Consider the following 21,754-nt stretch of genomic DNA (forward strand, 5'->3'; position numbering starts at 1 on the left):
GACAAGATCTGGATGCAATCTGGACTCAATCGGCAGAAAAACAGCAATGAAAAATTTCTCCAGATCATTCCCGCTCCACAGGACACCGTCCAGAATACACAGAACTTTGTTAAGATTTTGATCCGATACAGCAGAATCTGTCACGACACAGGCACGATTGTAATCCTACTAGCCAAAATCGGCTGAATTTCCCCGAATGTTACGGGACGCACCTAACTGTCGGGGTGCGTCGCCGAACTATTCGGACCCTTCCCGACCCGTAGGAATCTGTTACGAACTTAAACGACTACGTTCAGTTAGGACATTCCAGATAATTGAGGATAATCCGACTTTTTCACTTTTCGTTTCGTATCGCTGTCTGATTTTATACGGGATCAATAATCGGCAATGTGTGAACCCCGCATTACTAACATTTGCACTACACAACTCAAACTATTAAAGCTTAATTGCACTTTTATCTAAATATTACCGTTTTGTTCTTAGAACTGAAATTGTATGTGTGCTTATCAATTTACGTCCATGTTCTTTTTTTAATATCACCTAAGCCCGTTTTATAAAAAATAGCATATAGAATAAAAAATATTTCAACCAGAACTCAGAAAAATCTGACGTAAAATCGCACAAATCAGATTTTTTCACCAGAACAACAGAAACATTAATACCAAACTGTCATAACTAAACCAGAAATCGAAGTAGTATTAAAATGACCAGTTGCACGAAATTGAATAACCAGTAAATGTTTTAGTTGTAGGCTGTCGTGACAAAGTTTCTGTATTCATTTTCTTGTTAATTGTGTTAAGCCTTTTTTCCAAACTGTGCACATTTTTCATTTCACTATCCCCTTTAATGATCTTTGAAGTCTCTGTATAATTGTAATTTTTATATAATGTAAGGACTAAGACTTCATAATATTGTGTCTGGTCCTATTCTATTCTTATCTTTAAGCAAATAAAAGTATTATGAAATAAACAAAACAAAGTTTCATTTGCAAAGACTCACATAATACCCCTGTTGTTCTGAACATGTTTATTTCAGTAGAAAAACAAATTAGTTTTCGCAAATTTATTAATACCACAACCATTCCCTTGATATTCTGTTTATTGCTGTTGCTAGAATAAGGAAAGTTTTGCAGACGCCTGATTTATCAAATTGTCACCCACATATTCCAGAAAAAGCTTTATTTTTCATAACAGTGCATTACATATAGTTAACAGCCTCAGTTACGTCTCCTTAATTATCGGTAGTTTCAAAATAAGAAGTTAAATTCGGATTGCAACATAAAATGGATCGAACTTGTATTTTAAAAAAAATACTGAATTGGAATTAAGCAAAACAAAAATGAGATGAAATAAAATTAGAATTAAAGATGCTTTGCAGAATTGGTGTTGTCGAAGGAGACTTGATTTGAATGAATTGTACTATGTGTTACCTTCAAAGTCTTCAATAAATGATACTATTTTTTTGTATTTCAATTTCAAGTCTTCGTAACAAAATTTTATTTAAATATTCTAATTTATATTTATATATAAACAATTGGTCTGGTTTCTTTTTTGTTCAACTCGTTTCAATACTTATTTGATTGGCTGAATTTGGAGCATAAGAACTCCAGCCAAGATTTAAATGAATAGGTCGCCATTGATAGTTGCATTGTTTTTCTACCAGTGAATAATACACTTTAAAATAGAAACTTGAAATAGTTAATTTAGAAATTATTATCAAAATTTAAAGCTACAACAAAATTGTTTATAACGATTTTTTTAAAAGAACATGAAATATATTGGCTGAATGGAAATTTCTTTTTCAATTTTTCTAAATTTTCTTGAAAATACCACAAATACTTTTACAAAAGTGTCAATCCGGTCATTTACAAAAATGTGCACTATTTGACTCAAACTATTACAGCTTTATTGCACTTTTATCTGACTATTCCCGTTTTTCATCAAATTATCGTAGTTTAAAATTATACCTTATTTTGAATAAATCACGGAAAATGCAGATTACGAGTTTTTCAAAGAAAATTTAGTACCAAACTGCACTATAGTTAAAAGTTTAAAGACATTAAGTAAAGATTTGTGGCAAATAGCTTTCTGCACTATTTCACAAAATGAGTTTTTGAAATTGATACATATGGAATTGTATGTCATAAAATATTGACTAATTTGTTGACAATTCAGTTCAAACTGTAAATAGAAGTTTAAATTGTTTTTGTAACACTGTTTTAATCAATTTTATTGATGCTTTGAATTCAAAATTTATATTTTGTTTGCTTCATTTATACATTTGACATTGAATTTTTCACAGTATATTTGTATTTCTACTTAAATTGTACAGTGGGAGAAATCAGATACAACAGTAGTTTACCGTTGTTCAAATCCCGTAGATCCAACAAATGTACTTTGGTTTTTGCTCTTTGGTCGGGTTGTTGTCTCTTTGACACATATCCCATTTCTATTCTCAATTTTATTTGTGTCTTAGGTGTTTTTGTTGGAATTCCTTAAGCTATGAGTTTCAACAGATTTTTATAGTGTGCTCTAATGTGGTGCTGTTACACCATTGTCAGAGGTAAGGGGAGTATGTGTTGACAGCAAACATGTTTAACTCCTGCCACATTCTTTATGTGTCTGTCCAAAGACAGGAGTTATACTGTTTTGTAGTTTAAATTGTTTTACATGTGTCAATTTGGGGTCTTTTATAGCTTACTATATGTTGTTTGGGCTCTGCTCATTGTTGAAGGCCGTATTGTTACCTTTATATGTTATTTTCTTCGTCATTAAGTCTTAAGTGGGCAACATATTGCTATTTTTATAATAAATCATGAAGACGAATCTTATTAAGTCGTACGTAAAGAAAAAGTATGTAGTTTTAATAAGTCTAACACAACGAAATATTATAAAATGAAAAAGGGAAAAGGGGAATGTGTCAAAGAGACAACAACCCGACACAAGAGCAGATAACGCTGGTATCTTTTGTGAGTTTTGAAATCAAAATCACTTAAAAAATGTTTCATTTCAAATCCTAAATTCTAGCTTTGTACAGGTTTAATGTTATTATTTTATATGGCCATGGATGAGTGATATGAAATACACTTAAAGAAATTTGATATATAAGAGATTGTACTACAAAGAAAAAAAACCGAAAGATATTTAGTGTTCAACATACGTAATTACTAAACAATCGACAAGTATCTATGTTCCAGACCGTATGAGTATTTGGACCGTACGCGTACGGTCTGGACCGTATGCGTACTTTTTCAAAATACTCATACGGTCGGACCGTACGCGTACGGTCTGATTAATATGATTAAGAAGTTGCTTAAGTTTATAAGTTACAAATGCATGTAACAGATCAACATAACTTAACTCTCAAATTAATATGGAAAAGTTCAATTGTAATTGAAATAAAAACCTTATTTTTTAACTATTTAAAAAATTCACGCTAATTAAATCTGTTACTATCTTGTTTTTAGCATGTCGATCAGTAATATATTAATTGAATCATTAAATTGACGATATCGGAAGTAAACATAATGTGGGAGGACAATTGTTTTAGAATATTAGAAACTTTACAAAAAAAATGCAAATGCAAAGGAACATGAATGACCTGCAAACATGTAATTGTAAAATATATTACATTACTTGTGGTAGCAAGTGTCACCTAGGGCGAGAGTACCAAAATAGGATTCAGATATACAATTAAACAAATATTTAATTTCAATTGTTCATTTGTTCATTTTATCCATCTAATTGCAATGATAACAATTTATAAAACTAAAAATAAATGTTTGTTTAAATTTAACCCATATGATCCAACAACATGTATGGTCAGCTCTTACTGGACCATATGCGTATACTCATACGGTCCGACCGTACGCGTATGGTCGGACCGTACGAGTATACGTATACGGTCCGGACCGTACGCGTACGGTCCAAATACTCATATGGTCTGGAACATCTATACAGTGTTACACGTTCTGACTTTATCGCCTTCAGTCAAGAAGCTTGTGACGAAATTTTACTGACTTTCACAGATTTCTCATCAACTTCATACATTGTATTCCCTAAATGGCAAAAAAATCATTAAGATTAAACAAAATGCAATCTCCTTATCCAAAATGGACAAATTTCAATACCAATAAACCGTTAAGATCAACTGCAGTTGTTAAATTTCTGAATTATATGGACAACCAATAGGTGCTGGCGATAGAGCTTTGTTTAACTATAAAAAAGATGTGGTATGATTGCCACAGATTGACACAGAACAACACAACGAGAGGAATGGTCAAAAGGCAGAACAATAATATATTATCACTTTGATATAATTACAAAATTGGCAATTCTTTCAAGTGGAAGCATCCAAAATGTAAAGTAAAAATTTTCTGTTTGTTTGTTTCCGTCGAAAGTCAGGTGCCTGTATATAATTCATTAGTTTTTCCTTTGTTGTTGTTTATCGCATTTGTTGTTCGTTGATTGTTTTCAAAATAAATTAGGCCGAGAGTTTTCTTGTTTGAACAGATTTATATAATATGTCATCTGAGGGCAATTATTAGCTTGTTATGTGCAAGTTTTAGATAATTATTGAAGGCCCTACGGTGACCCATGGCTTCTAACTTCTACGTCTTTTATTGATTACTGGTGATTGGTTCTTTCATGGGCTATCTTACATCTTCTTACTTTTATATTTGATACATATATACGTTTTTCTGTCATTTAGTTCCTGTGATTTTTCTTTCTTTCTAAAAAGCGTGATGTGGCTAAAGAAAATGCCCCTTTGTTCAGCCACTCTGAAGTAGTATCACTACATAACAATAAACTCATCATAGATACCAGGATTAATACAACATGTTGATAATTATCTTTTTTAGTTTTCCCATAATTCATCTCTATTTTATATGAGACAATGGTCATAGGTTAAAATGCAATTTAACGCTCATCATCGGTCTTTATATCTCCGATAATGTTTCACATTTCTTATTCAATGATATTACCTTCCAATTAATAAAACATCGAATTAATAACTTCCATATTACTCTTTGACTTAGAAATGATTCAAAATGTTCATAGAATTATATCAGACAATTTAGATCAAAGGAAACAAATTGCCGATCGCAAAGTGCATAATTGTTAAGGGGTTATTCATTATAAAATACAGCAGTTGATTTCAGCTTTATTTCTGCTTAATTGTTGCTCCCTTCTGCCTTTTATTCTTTTATTTTTTATAATTTCTCCGGTTTATTTACGGTTCGGCTGCATTTTGCTTTCTTCATTGTTAAAGTAATGACGCACAGTTTGATATTTGGAGAATTAATTTTTCGTATATCCGCCTTCTGTGTTTTCCTGTAATTATTCCATTCATTTCAATTGATGAATTAGCTGAATATTTTGAAGACCAAAAATGTCGATATCTTGCATTTATTCAACTGTTATTTCGAAATTCAGAATGTAGGTGGAAAATGAAGTTGAATTCTAAGAATTTTATAAAGAAATAATCAACAGTTAAATGAAAATGATGAAATGTAGAAAAGTGTTTGAACTAAGCAAAACAATAAAATGAAGATTGAAAAATCGTAAACATAACGAGTTGGTGATTTCATACATATAAATATTCACTTCCTTTGATGGCGATGAAGTAATCTCTGAGATCAGATGTAACGTATTCAAATGACAACATAATCCAACATTGGAATCATTCTATGACGAGTCTTTGAAATGTACATCCTATAGCACTGACATCGACACGTTATTGCTATAGACAAGCTTATGTCACCAGCATGTTCGATTAACATTTACAGGTGAATATCCTGTAGCAGTCGCCGTACACCATTAATCCTTTATTGTCTATACAATCAATTTCAGTTTACTTTATTGAAGAGATTACTTGTGTAGATGATTGAAAGAAAACTCTAGTCTATTATCCTAAAGCAACAAGAAATTGATGTAGTATTTTCGAGTGCACTTAGCAGTTTAGTTGAAATATTTCATTAATCAAATTGATATCTCTAGAAAACAATATGATGTAGAGAGGCATTAAAAAAACAGAAAGTTTAGTGAAGGGGCCAATTCAGAGAACACTAAATAATTGATCAAACTGGTGCAATGTAAAAAACTTTCGGATATTAAAATGTTAAACTGTTTGCATCGGATGAAAAGCAACAACATCTATGGTAAGTTATTATTATTTTAAATAGAAAAACACATTTTTTTTCTTTCATTTTTTGTACATTTTTAAGACCGTTAGTTTTCCCTTTTTTATTGTTTTACATTGTAATTTCGGGGTCTTTTGTAGCTGACTATGCGGTATGGGCTTTGCTCATTGTTGCAGGCCGTACGACGATCTATAGTTGTTAATTTCTGTGTCGTTTATCCTGTTGTGGAAAGTTGTCTCATTGGCAATCATATCACATTTTCTTTTTTATATCCAAATAGTAAATAAAATTGATTGTGAATTATAATTAAGTTAGCATGATTTTAATTTTTTAATGAAATTTAAAAAAAGGGGGGAGTTGATACCAAAATAGAAAAATTAAATCCATGTCTATTTAAAATATAGACAACTTAATAACCATAATGAAAATCAAAGAAAAAGCAAGTCCACAAAACTCTACCCCTCTCACTAAAAAAAATCTACGAATGGATGGTCCGGGAGGGTCTTCCCAACACTTAATTTGAATGAAAATGCATTTGTCGAATATATTATGTTGGTTTCTTTAATACATTTTCAAGAATATGACTGACTCTTGTGAGATTCCCCCTTCTTTCTCAATGGACCTCTCAATTTTAAAATTCCTGAATAACTTTCTGCATTCTAATATGATTTTACAAAATCGTTAATACATAACTACATATTTCCAAATACTTTACCGAAATAAACAAAATTAATCATAATGATTTATAATTTATACATGTGCTTCAAAATTTCAAATTAAAGATTTTATTGTATAGAAAATTCTCTACCGTTTTTGCCTGAAACATACCAATGACTTTTTTTTCGATTAAGAATTTAAAAAAATATGACGATACGGTAAGCATCATAAATATCATAGCAAATCATATTTTTTTTTTTAGCGATCAGAGAAATATTTACACTATCCAAATAAACTCAAGGTTTGTCAATGTAAACTATTTGACAGATGTCAACATTCTTACAAGCCTGCGATTTGGCAGTGTTAATTTTTGTTAAAGTTACAACAAACTATTCCACTGAACATGTCTGTAAAGAATCAGGAATATGCATTGTGTCTAATTGTTTTAAATGTTATTTACTGTAATATTAATACCCACTGCATCTATGCTGAATCGTAATTTTCATCTCAAACAACATATTGTTAATTCTTATGGGAAAAGCGCACATCCTCTTTTATTAAGTAAAAACATAATGCGTTGAAAAATAGTCTCTAAATTCCATTGATACTTAGTCTAAAATGCATAATTTATGAATTCCCTCAGGTATTATTGACCTCATATGGATTTAAATTAAAAAAAAATATTAATGCTTTGCGAAATATTCTTTAACTGCTTCTTATATATCATTGGCTTTCAAATATTCGGCTTTGAGTATTCCTGCTGAAGGTAAACCAAGAAAAGAGCTTCAAACGCATGCAATTTATCCAGTTTTTTCTCTCTTAATTTTTGTCTAACGTTAGATATAAGAAGATGTGGTATGACTGCCAATGAGACAATCGTTATAAAGTTTACTAATGCATAGTGTCGCAAGATGTTTGACATAAAACGGTACAGTATTCTTAAAGTTCAGTTTAATAATTTGTATTCTTTTATTCAAAAATTGTTTATTATTTTTGGAAATGCCGAAATGTGTTGAATTAAGGTAGCACAATACAAAGATTTTTTCACTCCCAATCAAACAACTTTAAACTGATGTAATTCATTTCATCCTTCTTTTTATTTTATAAATGAGGTACCAAAAGAAAGAAGAAAGATTAGTTCCAGTCATGCTTCAATGATTCCCTATATAATCAACCAAATTTTTCCCACGAAAGGGGGTCAGGCCCCCTGGATCCGCCTATGCTGTAGATGTCGATTGCAAATATAAAAAAAGAAGATGTGGTATAATTGCCAATGAAACAACTATCCACAAAAGACCAAAATGACACAAACATTAACAACTATAGGTCACCGTACGGCCTTCAACAATGAGCAAAGCCCATACCGCATAGTGAGCTATAAAAGGCCCCAATAAGACTGTAAAACAATTCAAACGAGAAAACTAACGGCCTTATTTATGTAAAAAAATGTTGATTTCATTCAACTTCAATCATTGTTATACAATCATATTACGATTATATCATACGATAATAAAGTATTACTTAATATTTTTATAATTTTTTCATGTTTACAACATATATTATCAACTACATTGTTCAAATCAATATAATTTGCGATTTAAAAAGAGCATAAACGTTTAAACCAAATACACGAACAATATTACTGATTAATTATGGTGGCACAATTCTTGGTTGCTTTCCTATGGAATGGGTTGCTTACAAAATGAAAGCAAATGGCGGAATCAAAAGATTCGTATTTCAGTCAAAAAAGGATCAGCCATTGAATGATTCAGAACAGAACACCTACTGAAAATATTGGTTAATACAATAACCATGATATCATAAATACAATACACATCTCATAAAGGGATTGTATCATTATTGTTACGACCTGGGCCATTGATTTTCAATAACTGAAATTACAATACTTATGATAGTTTAATTCGTACAAGAATTTAATGAAGTTCATTTGTAAATTAATAGATCTGTACATATAGGATCTTGTGAAAAAAAAGTAAAATCACAAAAATACTGAACTTAGAGGAAAATCAATTTGGAAAGTCCATAATCACATGGCAATTTCAAATAACAAAACGCATAATATTCTATTGTGCTATTACATGTAGGGCCAGTATTGGTTCTGGACTTGGGCGGATCGCTGATGTTCTTCGAACTCTATAACCTTTAGTCATAAACACTATCTATTAAACATTTTACAGCCCTTCACTCTTTTAGCATCTAGGTTTACGTTCATATGTGTACCTTATGGAAATAATCAAATCAAAATTTTGTTTTACATTGTTATCTTTTATTTCAATTGACAAATTCATGCAGAAAATATAAACGTCTGTTAGTAAGGAAGTATTTATCTATAATTATGGACATACATATATACGAGCTCAACATGTTAAATGGACGTTTTTGTTCAGCAAAACTTTAATAACTTCATACATTTTTCTTCATTCAAGTACGAGTTTGAAGTCATACATGACCAAAATGTACAGAAACAAATCAAACTATGTCAGCATAATTTCAACAAACTTGACATTTATTATGCACTCTTAAAATCCTGAAATCGAATCTTTATAATTTACTCTCAGGAAATGCCTTTGTCATAACCACGAACTGGTTGCTCAAAATTTATTTGTTGACAACTTTTCTTTTGTCGATTGAATTATTGAATTACATGACAGTTTAGCTAATAAAGTTATTTTGCAGACAATTATTTCGTTCTTAAATCAGTAACAAATAAATCTGTTGACTTCCAGCAGCAATAAATATTGTCCTAGCACGCTGTTAATATTTCATTTATTTTCTAGCCTTTCTGGTGCACCGAATCTTTATCTATTATCAAATGATTCTGTACTTAATTTACCACCACAAGGCCAATGTTAATGCTGGCCTTTCTCGAGAGTATGACAAACCTGATATGCTTTTGAAATTGAGACTTGAAAATAGTTCAGCTGTTAAAAAGATTTTAATTAGTAAAGTGGTATTCTCTTAATGCAATTGTGTTTCTAAGCTGATATTGGCGTGCTTTTTGTCTAAATTTCGGATTATTTCTCCTTGACATTTTATATACCGTCAGGTTTCTAATAAATAGATTTTTGAAGTGCGCATACGGTGGATCAAATAACGTTTGATTTACTTGACAATTATCTTCGTGTTTTGCGGATACAGGTCATTCTTTATCCGTTTTACACTGCTAATTGGCATATCTCGTCATCACAGTTTAGATGTTTTCATATCAGTTTATTGACAATTTTTCTTAAAGATAAATGTTTTACTAGAAAAGAGACGATTTGACGTTCTATATTAAATTATGTTGTTTTGCATGTATTTTGCTTAGTAATGCGTTCCTTATGAATTTACCTTCTAGAATTGACTATAAGATACTTTAGTGCATATAACCAGGTTTGTCATTTTCCTTTCATTCCTTCCATGAGAGTCATTTAAAAAAAAAAATTTAGGTACTACAATATCATGTATTGAAACAATTAATGCCATCCATATTGCAGATCAGAACGTGTTTCCCGAGCATAGATCAAGCTTTTAAAGCAAGACACACTGCAATTGTTATAGGTAAATGAGTTATACGTTTTGGTAAAAGTGGTTGTGGAAGTGGAGGCTTATCTCTAAAAGGAAGCTAACTAAGAAACAACTGAACATGATACTCAAATAGACAGACTTCTTTTATCAGAAGGAACCATTGTATAGAAAAATAATAACAAAAAGTTTCAGATATATTTCTTCATAATAAAGTATGATACCATATTGAAAAAAAAAACTACGAGCAAAGTCATACCGATCATTTGTATAGATCTTTGAAAGACAATTTATTTCTATTTATATCCTGCCATGGATTAAAATTTAAATAAATACCATTATTAAAAAAATAATATCTATGGCCCCGATTATCAAATGAAACCCAGTCTTTGGGTAAAGAGGAGTCATCGATATTTGATGCCTTCTTCCTTTGATAAATGTTTCAGCGTCCAAGTACTGACAAGGTAAACCTAAAAATTCGTTTAATTCATTTAAATATACAATGAAAAACGTGTACACACAAATGTTCTTTTTAAAAAATTTACAAATCTCGGCGGGAACATATGTTATAAGTTGTAGTCCAAATATGCACACCTCATTTTCTTTACATCATATTATGGCATAGCAGTTTCTTGGCTATGGGAACCCCAAATACATTTCGATAATGAATAAAATGAAAGTCAAGTACTATATGTATGTTATTATTACTTATAATTCTGAAAGATTTATTGAAATCGAGTTTGAATTCAGGAGGAGTTATAGGTTAAAGATACAGTTTGGGGATTGATGAACGTGCAGACGATCGAACGAATGGATACAAAACTAAAAATACCATCGCTTTAGTAAACGGGGATACAAAGAAGCTTTTATAATGGATCTGGCTGAATATGCCAAAAGAGAAACAAAAATGCTGAGTTTGCAAGTTTTATAAAATTTAAAATATATAATAAAAGTAGGATTTTAATCTGTAATCTAAGCGATTAGTACATGTGCATATCTTTGTTGATAATTTCAATGGTAGATTGCATTCTAATTGCTACATGGATTAAGTTTTATTAAGTAGTGTAGGTCTGGAAGATTAAATAAGAAATGACTGCCAAGTTTTACAAATAAACATTGAGTAAATACGGTTTTTTTACTTTTTAATACAATCGATTCCTGGAATATGTAATCGGACGACAATACATATTTTTCCTGTTTTTTTTTTTGTGTGTATACAATACGATTAAGATTGCACAAATTTGTAGATCGAAAATCAGATTTGACTTTGGATTATTCTCCCTCTTAAAATAAGGGAGCAACGTTTGCTTGTTTCCAATCTTTAGGTGTTTTATGTGAATGCACATTATTGTATTGGGTATTCTCTTATACTGACGATGTTTGGTTTGTTCACTAGAACAAATTATTCCCTTACATTGCAATACATGTCTTAATGCCATTTGTAAATTAATGTAAAAAAGCAGTGAAAACAGTGTTCCTTTCGTGCAGTATTAAGTCTGCTTTTATAAATGAGCATATTCATCATCTACTTGACTATTTTAGGAATGCTAAATTGGAATTTGAAATTGATTCAGAAAATATGAAGGATAGAATAATGTTTCACAGAGGAAAACCAAAAACTTCTCGCACCAGCGTCCTTTTGCGAGAAACCAGCTTTTATTGATAGCAGTTTGTCGAAATTATAACACTGTCATTAAAAGAAACAGTGTGACGTGACAATTTAAAAGATCTGATCAAATTATCCTGATAAGTGCACGAAATTGAACGAAGTACAAGAATTACAAAAAAATCGGAATAAACTAAAGTGCACAGATTGTCACCATTTTTGTATAGTTGTAAAAAATCCAAGCAGTTCATATCAAGCATTTCAAGGAAACTGAAACGATGACGCGATTGTTCATAAAACCAAAGGGGGTTATGATTGCAGACGGTGTAGTTGAATGTTTGTTCATGAGTGAAACATTTTTCATGAGGTTTTTGTATTTGATAGCATATTTGTTTTAAATTCCAGCATGATTTTTTAGGCATGCAAACCCAATCAATGAGGCAACATGCTAGTTAAGTTAAAACAACTCCCCCCTCCCGATACTATCCGATTCAACTATAACAAGAATGTGTCCCCAGTACACAGATGCTTCATCCGCACTATCATTTTCTATGTTCAGTGGACCGTTAAAATGGGAGAAAATATCTACTTTGACACCAAATTAGAAAGATCATATCATAGGGAACATGTGTACTAAGTTTCAAGTTGATTGGACTTCAACTTCATCAAAAACTACCTCGACCAAAAACTTTAACATGAAGCGGGACAGATGGACGGACGAACAGACGGACGGACGCACAGACCAAAAAGTATAAAGGCCATAAATGGGTCATAATTACCAGTAAAAGAATGAGACTTCAAATTGTCAATAATTTTCAAAGGATCACAGGTTTTGAAAAAAACTTTAGTTAAAAAAAAAATGAATGTGCATTGTATGTGCTAATTACTGGCTTTGATATTACAGAAGAAAATAAAATTCTTAAATGATAAACATAAAATAAACCATGTCTTACTGTTGCTAACAACCAGCTCACTTAAATGTGTTTTAATTGATGAAGAACGAAATAATCATTTGATCTTTTAGCATAGTCCTCAATTAATCCTTTAAGTATCTCAAACATAAAAAGATATATAAACCAATAAAAAGATTTCAAACGAGTCGGTCATGCTGTCAGCAGAGCAATCTGAGAAATTCAATTCATATTGACATGTTTTTTGGATTTTTTTGTATCCGTAAGTGATTGAATGTTCTACTCATGTGGACCAATGTTACTACACGAACGTAAAACTTTATCAAAAATGTAAATTGTGAACAGATTTTATGTTTAGGAGAACATCTCGGAGCCGTTTCAGATTGATTTATCAAGAATAATCTTTTTCTTTATTTATTACTTCATTCCTGTTGTTTCGATCATCACGTGCTGATTTTGAAATTGGTTTTCAGCAATTACAAAATGTATCTTGGCAAGTTTCACTTTAAAACTTTATAATTTTAATTTGAATTAAATGAAGTCATTATGAGAGAGATAAGCGCATAAGAAATTTGTATTTAAAACCTTCTACTTAAAATCCATTTTAATAGATGTTTTCTAGGAGCATGATGATCTTCCTTTTTTACAAAAATGGATTTACTTCAATGTTTTATCGGTATTAGAGAGAGTCACACAAATGATGTGATATCAACATTATACACTACTTTTCCTGATTCGCTTGACACATACAATCCACACTTAAAACAAGTATTTCCAAACAATTAGTTCTAAGTAATCTTGGCGAAGGTTTAAAAGAAAATGGTTTCCTGTACTGAGATTTTGATTTAAAATGCCACCAAATAGATACTAATGATTGTTAAATGTTGGATTTTGACAGTATCAACTGCTCGGTAGTCATGGAATGGCTTTATTAAATATCCGTTTTATTTATATTGTTTCTCTATGTATTTATATTTTTGACTTTAGGAAAATATTACTCTGTGATGATTGATGTAGAAAAAAGAAGAAGGTTTCGAAAGCTACAACTTTGTATAAACTTGATAAAGTCATCTTGATAAACACATTTCCATGTTATGTCACTTTTAACTGGTGATTAATCTGAAGATAAAGGAGGCTTTTACGTTGTCGATAGAACGACTACATTTGCACAAGTCTTTATTAATTGTATACTAAACATTAATTTAAATGCTTTGAATGTGTTTTTATTTTCCGTCTATCATTTTTTTTTCTTTTTGGTTAAGTTTAAAAATGTTTGTTTTTTTACTTTTAACTAGTCAAATAATAGCCCCAAAAAGTAAGCTAGAGAGTGTGTGTATCAATCATCGTTGACATGTTAAGAAACACGGAAAATTCCTGGTTTTATTTTAAAAACTATTAACGTAATGTTTTATTTATTCAGTTAGGTTTTCAACTAATTTGATGTGAATTTGAAATATCTCATTTCGAGCTATGATCGTTTGTTGTAGAGGTATCCATGTTCTTGGCAGTATTTGAAGGTTTAAATTTTTTTGTACGAACGATTGATTCCTTCATTTTCAAGAGTGCGCTTCACTTGGGGAATATTAATTTTAATATTTTGACTATTTTTCATCTGAACAGATTATAAATTGTGAAATGCTTATGTTGTTCTTTAACACCATTGTCCAAGGTGAGGGGAGGGTTGGCACCTTCACACATATTTACCCCCCTTTTCACACACACATTCTTGTAGTATATGTCCCAAATCTGGACTGTAGTTCAGCACGTATGTCGTATTTATGTTTTGTAAATTGTATTGGTATAAATTAGGCCCTTAGTTTTTCTCAATGAATTGTTTCAAAAATTGATGGGTTTGTTTGATTCGATTTTTTGGGGAGGTTTTTTTTGGGGGGGGGGGGGGTCGTGTTGCCCAATCTTCTGCAGTGTTTTCTTGTATGTCTGTTTGTCTCTTTTTATGCCCCACCTACGATAGTAGAGGGGCATTATGTTTTCTGGTCTGTGCGTCCGTTCGTCCGTCTGTCTGTCCGTTTGTTCGTCCGTCCGTTCGTCCGTCTGTCCCGCTTCAGGTTAAAGTTTTTGGTCAAGGTAGTTTTTGATGAAGCTGAAGTCCAATCAACTTGAAACTTAGTACATATGTTCCTTATGATATGATCTTTCTAATTTTAAAGACAAACTAAACTTTTGACCCCTATTTCACGGTCCACTGAACATAGAAAATGAAAGTGCGAGTTTCAGGTTAAAGTTTTTGGTCAAGGTAGTTTTTGATGAAGTTGAAGTCCAATCAACTTGAAACTTAGTACAAATGTTCCCTATGATATGATCTTTTTAATTTTAATGCCTAATTTTATTTTTTACCCATTTTCAGGGTCCATTGAACATGGAAAATGATAGTGCGAGTGGGGCATCCGTGTACTTTGGACACATTCTTGTTTCAAATGTTATACTAGTATAGGTTTTTCTCTATGTAAAAGTGAATGAAGTCAATGTTGTCTGTCTCTTCGTCTGATGATTTTCGAATTCATAAAAATGTTTGAAATGATAACAAAAAAGGTCATGTAAAATAGACAAACGAATGCAAATAAGGAAAAATAAACCATGTTTCATGGGGCATATTATCTCCCGCTTATATAACTGTCAATAATTACATTAGATGTATGGTTCATTATGATACTCTATTATGATTGGCTAACTGCACATCACGTGTTATTCCGTAAGCAATTGCATTGCTCAATAAAACTTTTCATTCATGATAACACGTGGTCCCACAATAAAGTGCACAGGTTAATTAAATAAAACAATAATAAAATTCGTGTTTTCATGATTATTGCTGAAAAATGTAATTATAAGTATTGAATGCTTCTTTTTGTAACTTCATAGGGTTGTAAAAGCGTTGACCGTGCGCACATTAGTACTTCGGTCAACGCTTTTACACCCCAATGAAGTTACAAAAAGTAGCATTCAATTCTTAAATATCATCTACATCGCATGCACATTGTCTTGTAACAGGACTATGAAAATATAGGCTTAAAATATGTAGTTGGGTATTTTTACGGAATGCAATTATCTTCTTTCTCTGTTACACATATATACTTTGTGGTTATTTTAACAAAAACTGTGACAATCAAAGATTGGTAATTTCTTGCAATCTAGTTTCTTTATAAAAGTAAGAAGATGTGGTTTTATGACTAATGGGACAATAATCCATCTAAGACCAAAAATTGATAGACAGCAAGTAACTACAACCACAGAACAACAGAATCCCTACTTAGGGAAAGACACATGTAGAATTAATGTATATGAAAGGTACATTGAACTTTAGGTCATTAAATAATTCAAAACAGAACCGAATCTGGTAATAGTTATAAATTATGGACCAGAACAGATCGACTGAAAAATATAACCTGTAACTATGGCGATGTTTTCATTTTTTTGTTGCCAGCATAATATAGAAAGTGAAGTCGGTACTAAATTCCCATATAACAAGGGTCAGAGGTGAAAATATTTATACAAGACTTATAATGATACATAGCATATAATAGAATCAAACAGGGTGTGAAATTTGTACAATTTGTTCGTCCAATTTGTCAAATCTTGTTCTGTTAGTTCGTGCAAATGATAGACATTTGGTTATCTCCATAATTATAATGATGAAATCGATATCTTGGTATTATTTTCATTAAACAGTCGCCAGGACCAATTTTCTATGCAGAGATAAGCTAATTACTCAAAATTCCTTCCTCATTTATAACGATTATATGTTATCAATTGGTGTCGGGTTTAATTCTATTCAAACGATGTTTTCTAATACTCTGAACAATATACTCATCTTTTAATTAAGCGATATGTACTCCATAAAGATGATCAAAATTAGATTTTCTGCTTGGTGTCCATTTCTTTCAGTCAACTGCTGCTCAAATTTGCTAATACTGGTTCTTTCTTTGTTGATAAGCAAAGAAAAGCATAATGATTTGATAGACTAATATTACTTACTTGACAACCGATCAAATACACCATGTTATAAATTGCTTCTTTATCACTTAATCTATTGGTGGTACTCAGAGATCTGATAATACTATGTACCTAACCGTGCTTTTTAAAGCCATGAATCTATTTAATGGAATGATTTCTTATGTGTGTTTACCCTTTTCAAAAGTTCATTGAAAATAAGTAGACATCAACTGTTCTGGTGTTTTAAAATAATGTATTTTAGTATAACCCAAATTAAGCGTAACCACTTTTCTGGAACGTCATAGTGTTCACAGTAAAATCACAAAAATACTGGAACTCCGTGGAAAATTCAATCGGAAAGTCCCTAATCAAATGGCAAAATCAAATGACAAAACGCATCAAACGAATGGACAACAACTTTCATATTTCTGACTTGTTACATGCATTTTCAAATGTAGAACATGCTGGATTAAACCTGGTTTTATGGTGCTAAACCTCTCACTTGTATGACAGTCGCATCAAATTCCATTATATTTACAACGATGCTAACAAAACAGACATAAAAGGTAAAATAGTCAAAATAGGGGTACAGCAGTCATCATTGTGTTACAATCTCAAAACAAACAATCATTTACAAAAAAGCACAATTGCATCTATCAAATTAAAAAAAACCCATTCATTGCTTCGCGTGTCTGACGATCTCATTTCAATCGTGTGAGTGACGATTTCATTTCAATCCACAAAACGACAAATGTTACGTCACTCCAACGTATTGTGCTGAATTGATATAACTTGATATTTTATCAACGGCATAGCGATGAATGTTAAGTACTTGGTAACGGAAAAGATGGAATACGTTGTCAGTTTTCCTTTATTTCTGTTTCTGTCTCATGTCTCTTTTCAATAAATTCAAAAATATTTTTAAGAACAAAGCACAAAGCTCTCTATGTAGGGGTCAATTATTCAAGTAGTTTGTTGTTGTATACGATATGATATACGATACGATTTATAGTCTGAGTCTATAAGTATATTTCTTGTCTGTAGTCAGGAGAAATGATTGCAATTTTTAGAGTTGTAAACATGTTTTCGTTATAATATGTAAATTACAGTTGCATATTAGCAGTAATTTTCTTAATGTGATGAAAAGATGAGACGTGTGCCTGTTTTCTATCTAAATTTAGCATTATTCTATTAAAGGCGTTATAATTTGATGAAAAAAAGTTATTAAAAGATATTTCTGAATTTGTATTGATACCTCCAGATATAGTTCCTCAAAGTAATTACACTTGATATTTTCTTTCACAGATTAAAAACAAAACAGCAAAATCAAACAGACCAATTTAGGAATAAATAAACTACTCGGTAGTAAATTTCAATCTGCAAATGTCATTTTCATTCCGAAGGCAACTAAATTCGAATCAATCTCGTCTCAATATAGCTCCGTTCTATTATCTATAAATTTATATAAACGTGCCACTAACGGACTGTGCGAATGAAGAAAAGTGAAGCGGATTTCCTTCTAGTTGTAGTTAAATGAGAGCTAATGGAAACATTAGTTACTGCTTGTGCAGACGGTCGATGTTAGCGCTCAGAAGTCCAATCTGATTTCCTGAACTTTATTGCTTAATTAATTAAACAATATTGGTTTTCCATTAAAAGTTATGTCTTATGTCAAAGTTATTGCAACAAATGATAAATTTGTCAAATAAATTATCCGTTATTCACAATAAAAGGTCAGAAGAGTCAATGTATTTTTGAGGAGTCCTCAGACACGTTGCTAAAATACCTTAAGCTAGTAACAAAGGCAGTTTCGGGCGATATTATTTAATTTTTTGATAAGACATTGATTCGAGGAAATATATATATTTTGACATTTAATTTGCACGAATTTTATATTTAAATGAACACTCTAATGAACACCGTTTATTTGGGACAACATGTTTCTGCAATTGTATGCATGGTATCATTCGGTGCTTTTCTTTTTGGTAATCATACACATGTGGGCACACATCAGTGTGGACAGTTAATCTGAGTGTTTGACAGTGTTTTCTGACAAACAAAGTTTTCTACGGCTTTTTTTTTCGTAGAGATTGAGATGAACAGTTACTCATAGTGAATATTAGGCTCATCTTGAATATCAGACCAGTATCATACACTAAAAAGTATCATCATGTTAGCCATCAAGTGCTTCTCATTAGCAGGAGGAAGATACAGAAAAGAAGAAGAAGAAGAAGTTTCTGAAATGTTTTTTTTTAAAGTGTATTTAAATTATTTGAATAGTTTTATGATACGCAAATATTTTCATATAAGTAAAATTAGAATTCATTTGTATTAGGAAGAAGTTTATACACTTGTTTTAGAAGAAATAATCAGCAGATATATTTAAAACCATTATACAAATGTAGATCAGGGTGTTGATGTAATTTGAAATGACAAAACAGATGCATAAATGAATTGGAAAGTAAATGTTTGAACAAAATTTGCCAATAATGTTGATATCAACAAAAGTTATGATAGTTCTAAAAGAATAAAAAAAGTTTTCATAGGACATCATGTCCTACTCAGGTCATCACATTTCCTATGTTCCGCGATATACAACAATGTATGGTTCTTGATTGGCATGTATCCGATCATAATGAACATTTGTACCGAGTTTCAGCTTCATGGTAAATACCGAAAGACATACTATGCGCACGAACGTGCGAATGGCTTAATAGACAAACGCACTGATCGGAAGCATAATCAAAAATGGAGCAGATATAAACAAAATAACACCAACATGAACAGTGTAGGAGACGCTTGTTTTAGAGTGAAGTTGTTAGATCACTGACATATATATTTCCCTTCTCTAAAGAAGACTTGCATATGTCCGACATGTGTTCTTGTCTGGTGTAATCAAATACATATGTTGTGTTTAAAAACACACCAAAATAGAGGTTGTTAATTAACTCATTTTTTGCTTATAAATAATATTGGATAAACAACAGTATCATATAGCATATGGGTTATGTAAGGTTTTCATTATCACCCTTCGTATGACTGAATATTGCTCCAGGAATATTGTATCTACGGATGTATGGGATTTTCTTTTTGTTACAGAGAATTTAATTATGTAATCTGCCAAATTTAAAAAAAAGAAATAATAAAAGTATGTATCAGTTCTATAAATTTATCAAACATACCAATCGTGTAACAAAAGTATACCTGCTTTTACTATAAGTTTTCTGTTGATTGTGTGCTACGTACGTCATCTGAATTGTACAAAATCAGACACACGAACAACATCATTGCTTAATTGTATGACTAAACTCAATTCTAATTCAGAAGCATGTTAAAAAGATCGATTTCATATCTAGCTATTGTAATGATGCAACACAACGATCAAATACTTTTTATTATGTTGTTAATTGTTAATATGGTTTATTGCTGTTATCACCTGCATCCTAATTAGTGCTTAATGATGTAGGCTTTCTTCCCTTCGAAATCTGTTTTCGCTACTCTCGATAGTCAGTAGGTGTTGTCCGTATAAATGGTTTATTATGTAACAATATTGTATGTTTTAGGCAATTTCCGGAGTGTTTGTCTACATTTCACATATTTTTTTGACCGATCATCAGAATAAGGTAGAATTACTTACAAGGACTTTCAATACAAATTTCCTGTCTATTTTGGATCAAAACATATGTCTAGATTCGTACTTACGAGGTGAAGGTGAAATGTTTTCATCTTACGATTTCAATGAGTCTTTTAAGCATCAATTCCGAGTCATCACACAGTGTGTCATATATTTAGATACACATGTTATATATGTGAAGTTCAGTTTTAAATGTTTATAATACGGAATTGAACAATGATTTCTGGAAATGCATTTTTCTTACGTTCTCTCGCGTTCATGTAAGACATGTTTTCTATGAGCTAGGTCCGAAACTACAAAAACTATCGTCACAAGTGACATTCGGTGCCTCTCTTTATTCATAACGTGTTTGATTGTGTGTGTCATCTCAATGATAATTCATATCAGCACAGAAGTACCGACTACTGGGCTGGTGTTACACTCGGGGAATACAAACTCCATTATCAGTGGATTACTTGAAAAAAATGAAAAATATTGCATTTATCTTTTTCATTTTCCGAACAATTGCTTGGTGGATTCTTTTTAAATTTGAGAATATTGATTTAGAAAGCACATTCAATCTGAAAAAAGTCATTTAAAAACATAAATGTGGCAACATTTATTGCACTAGATGCACATTTTGAAAATAATGTCTTTTCAGCGATATCCAAGGCCAAAATATTTTAAAGTCCAAAAACCTTTTATACTCTGAAGAGAAGATAATACTGAAAAGGTCAACTTCGACAAATAAAGCAAAACCCGGAATAGAATTCAGAGTTATGCATGAAGAAGAAATCGAAATTTTATAACAGCGATCGGAACAGGGTGAATATGTTTACTAGTGTTGGTTGGTATTATATATCTCTCTAATGAGTAGATGAAAAAAAGCTAAAGTGCTATTTCGGAAAGCTTCACGGAAAATCGTATTAAAGCGACATGTTATAAGCGTGAAATATATTACTGCTTATGACTGGTTTAACTGCACCAAGGATAACACAAATTGGTTTTTATTACAGAAAGAAACGGTCAATCAATTACATAAGTATATTGAAATGTGTTTCCTTCTTCCATGGAATAAAATTATCCATTCCAAAACAAATAGAAGTCCTGTTGCAAGAATTGCACCCTATCTTTTATACGATTAATAAAAGTAAAAGGACACGATGTGAGGAGGCATTTGTTTTAAAGATTAATCGTTCTAATAATTTAAACCTAATTAATTTTCTCTTGATGTTAATTGACTTTTAATTACGAAATCTCTTATCTAATTTTCACACTCATTAGCGGTGTATTGTGGTAATTGGTTTATTATGTAATATATCGCTCTTTGAAAATCGTTTCCGGATGTTCGT

The 21,754-nt window shown here is 31.3% G+C and overlaps 1 protein-coding gene across 4 annotated transcripts in view; it reads left to right on the forward strand.

The window, feature by feature from the left end:
* LOC143079782 (protein-glutamine gamma-glutamyltransferase K-like) overlaps positions 1 to 21,754 on the forward strand; it is a 90,803-nt gene that overhangs the window by 42,237 nt on the left and 26,812 nt on the right. The window contains exon 1 of one of the 4 annotated variants that reach the window (XM_076255373.1): positions 5,279 to 6,160. The exons of the other annotated variants lie outside the window; for them this stretch is intronic. Within the exon in view, the coding sequence (XP_076111488.1) occupies positions 6,118 to 6,160 (43 nt within the window). The 5' untranslated portion in view covers positions 5,279 to 6,117. Of the gene's footprint in view, positions 1 to 5,278; positions 6,161 to 21,754 lie in introns of those variants that run through there. 4 annotated transcript variants of the gene reach the window in all.

Source organism: Mytilus galloprovincialis, chromosome 6 (genome assembly GCF_965363235.1).
Source record: "Mytilus galloprovincialis chromosome 6, xbMytGall1.hap1.1, whole genome shotgun sequence".
NCBI lineage: Eukaryota > Metazoa > Mollusca > Bivalvia > Mytilida > Mytilidae > Mytilus > Mytilus galloprovincialis.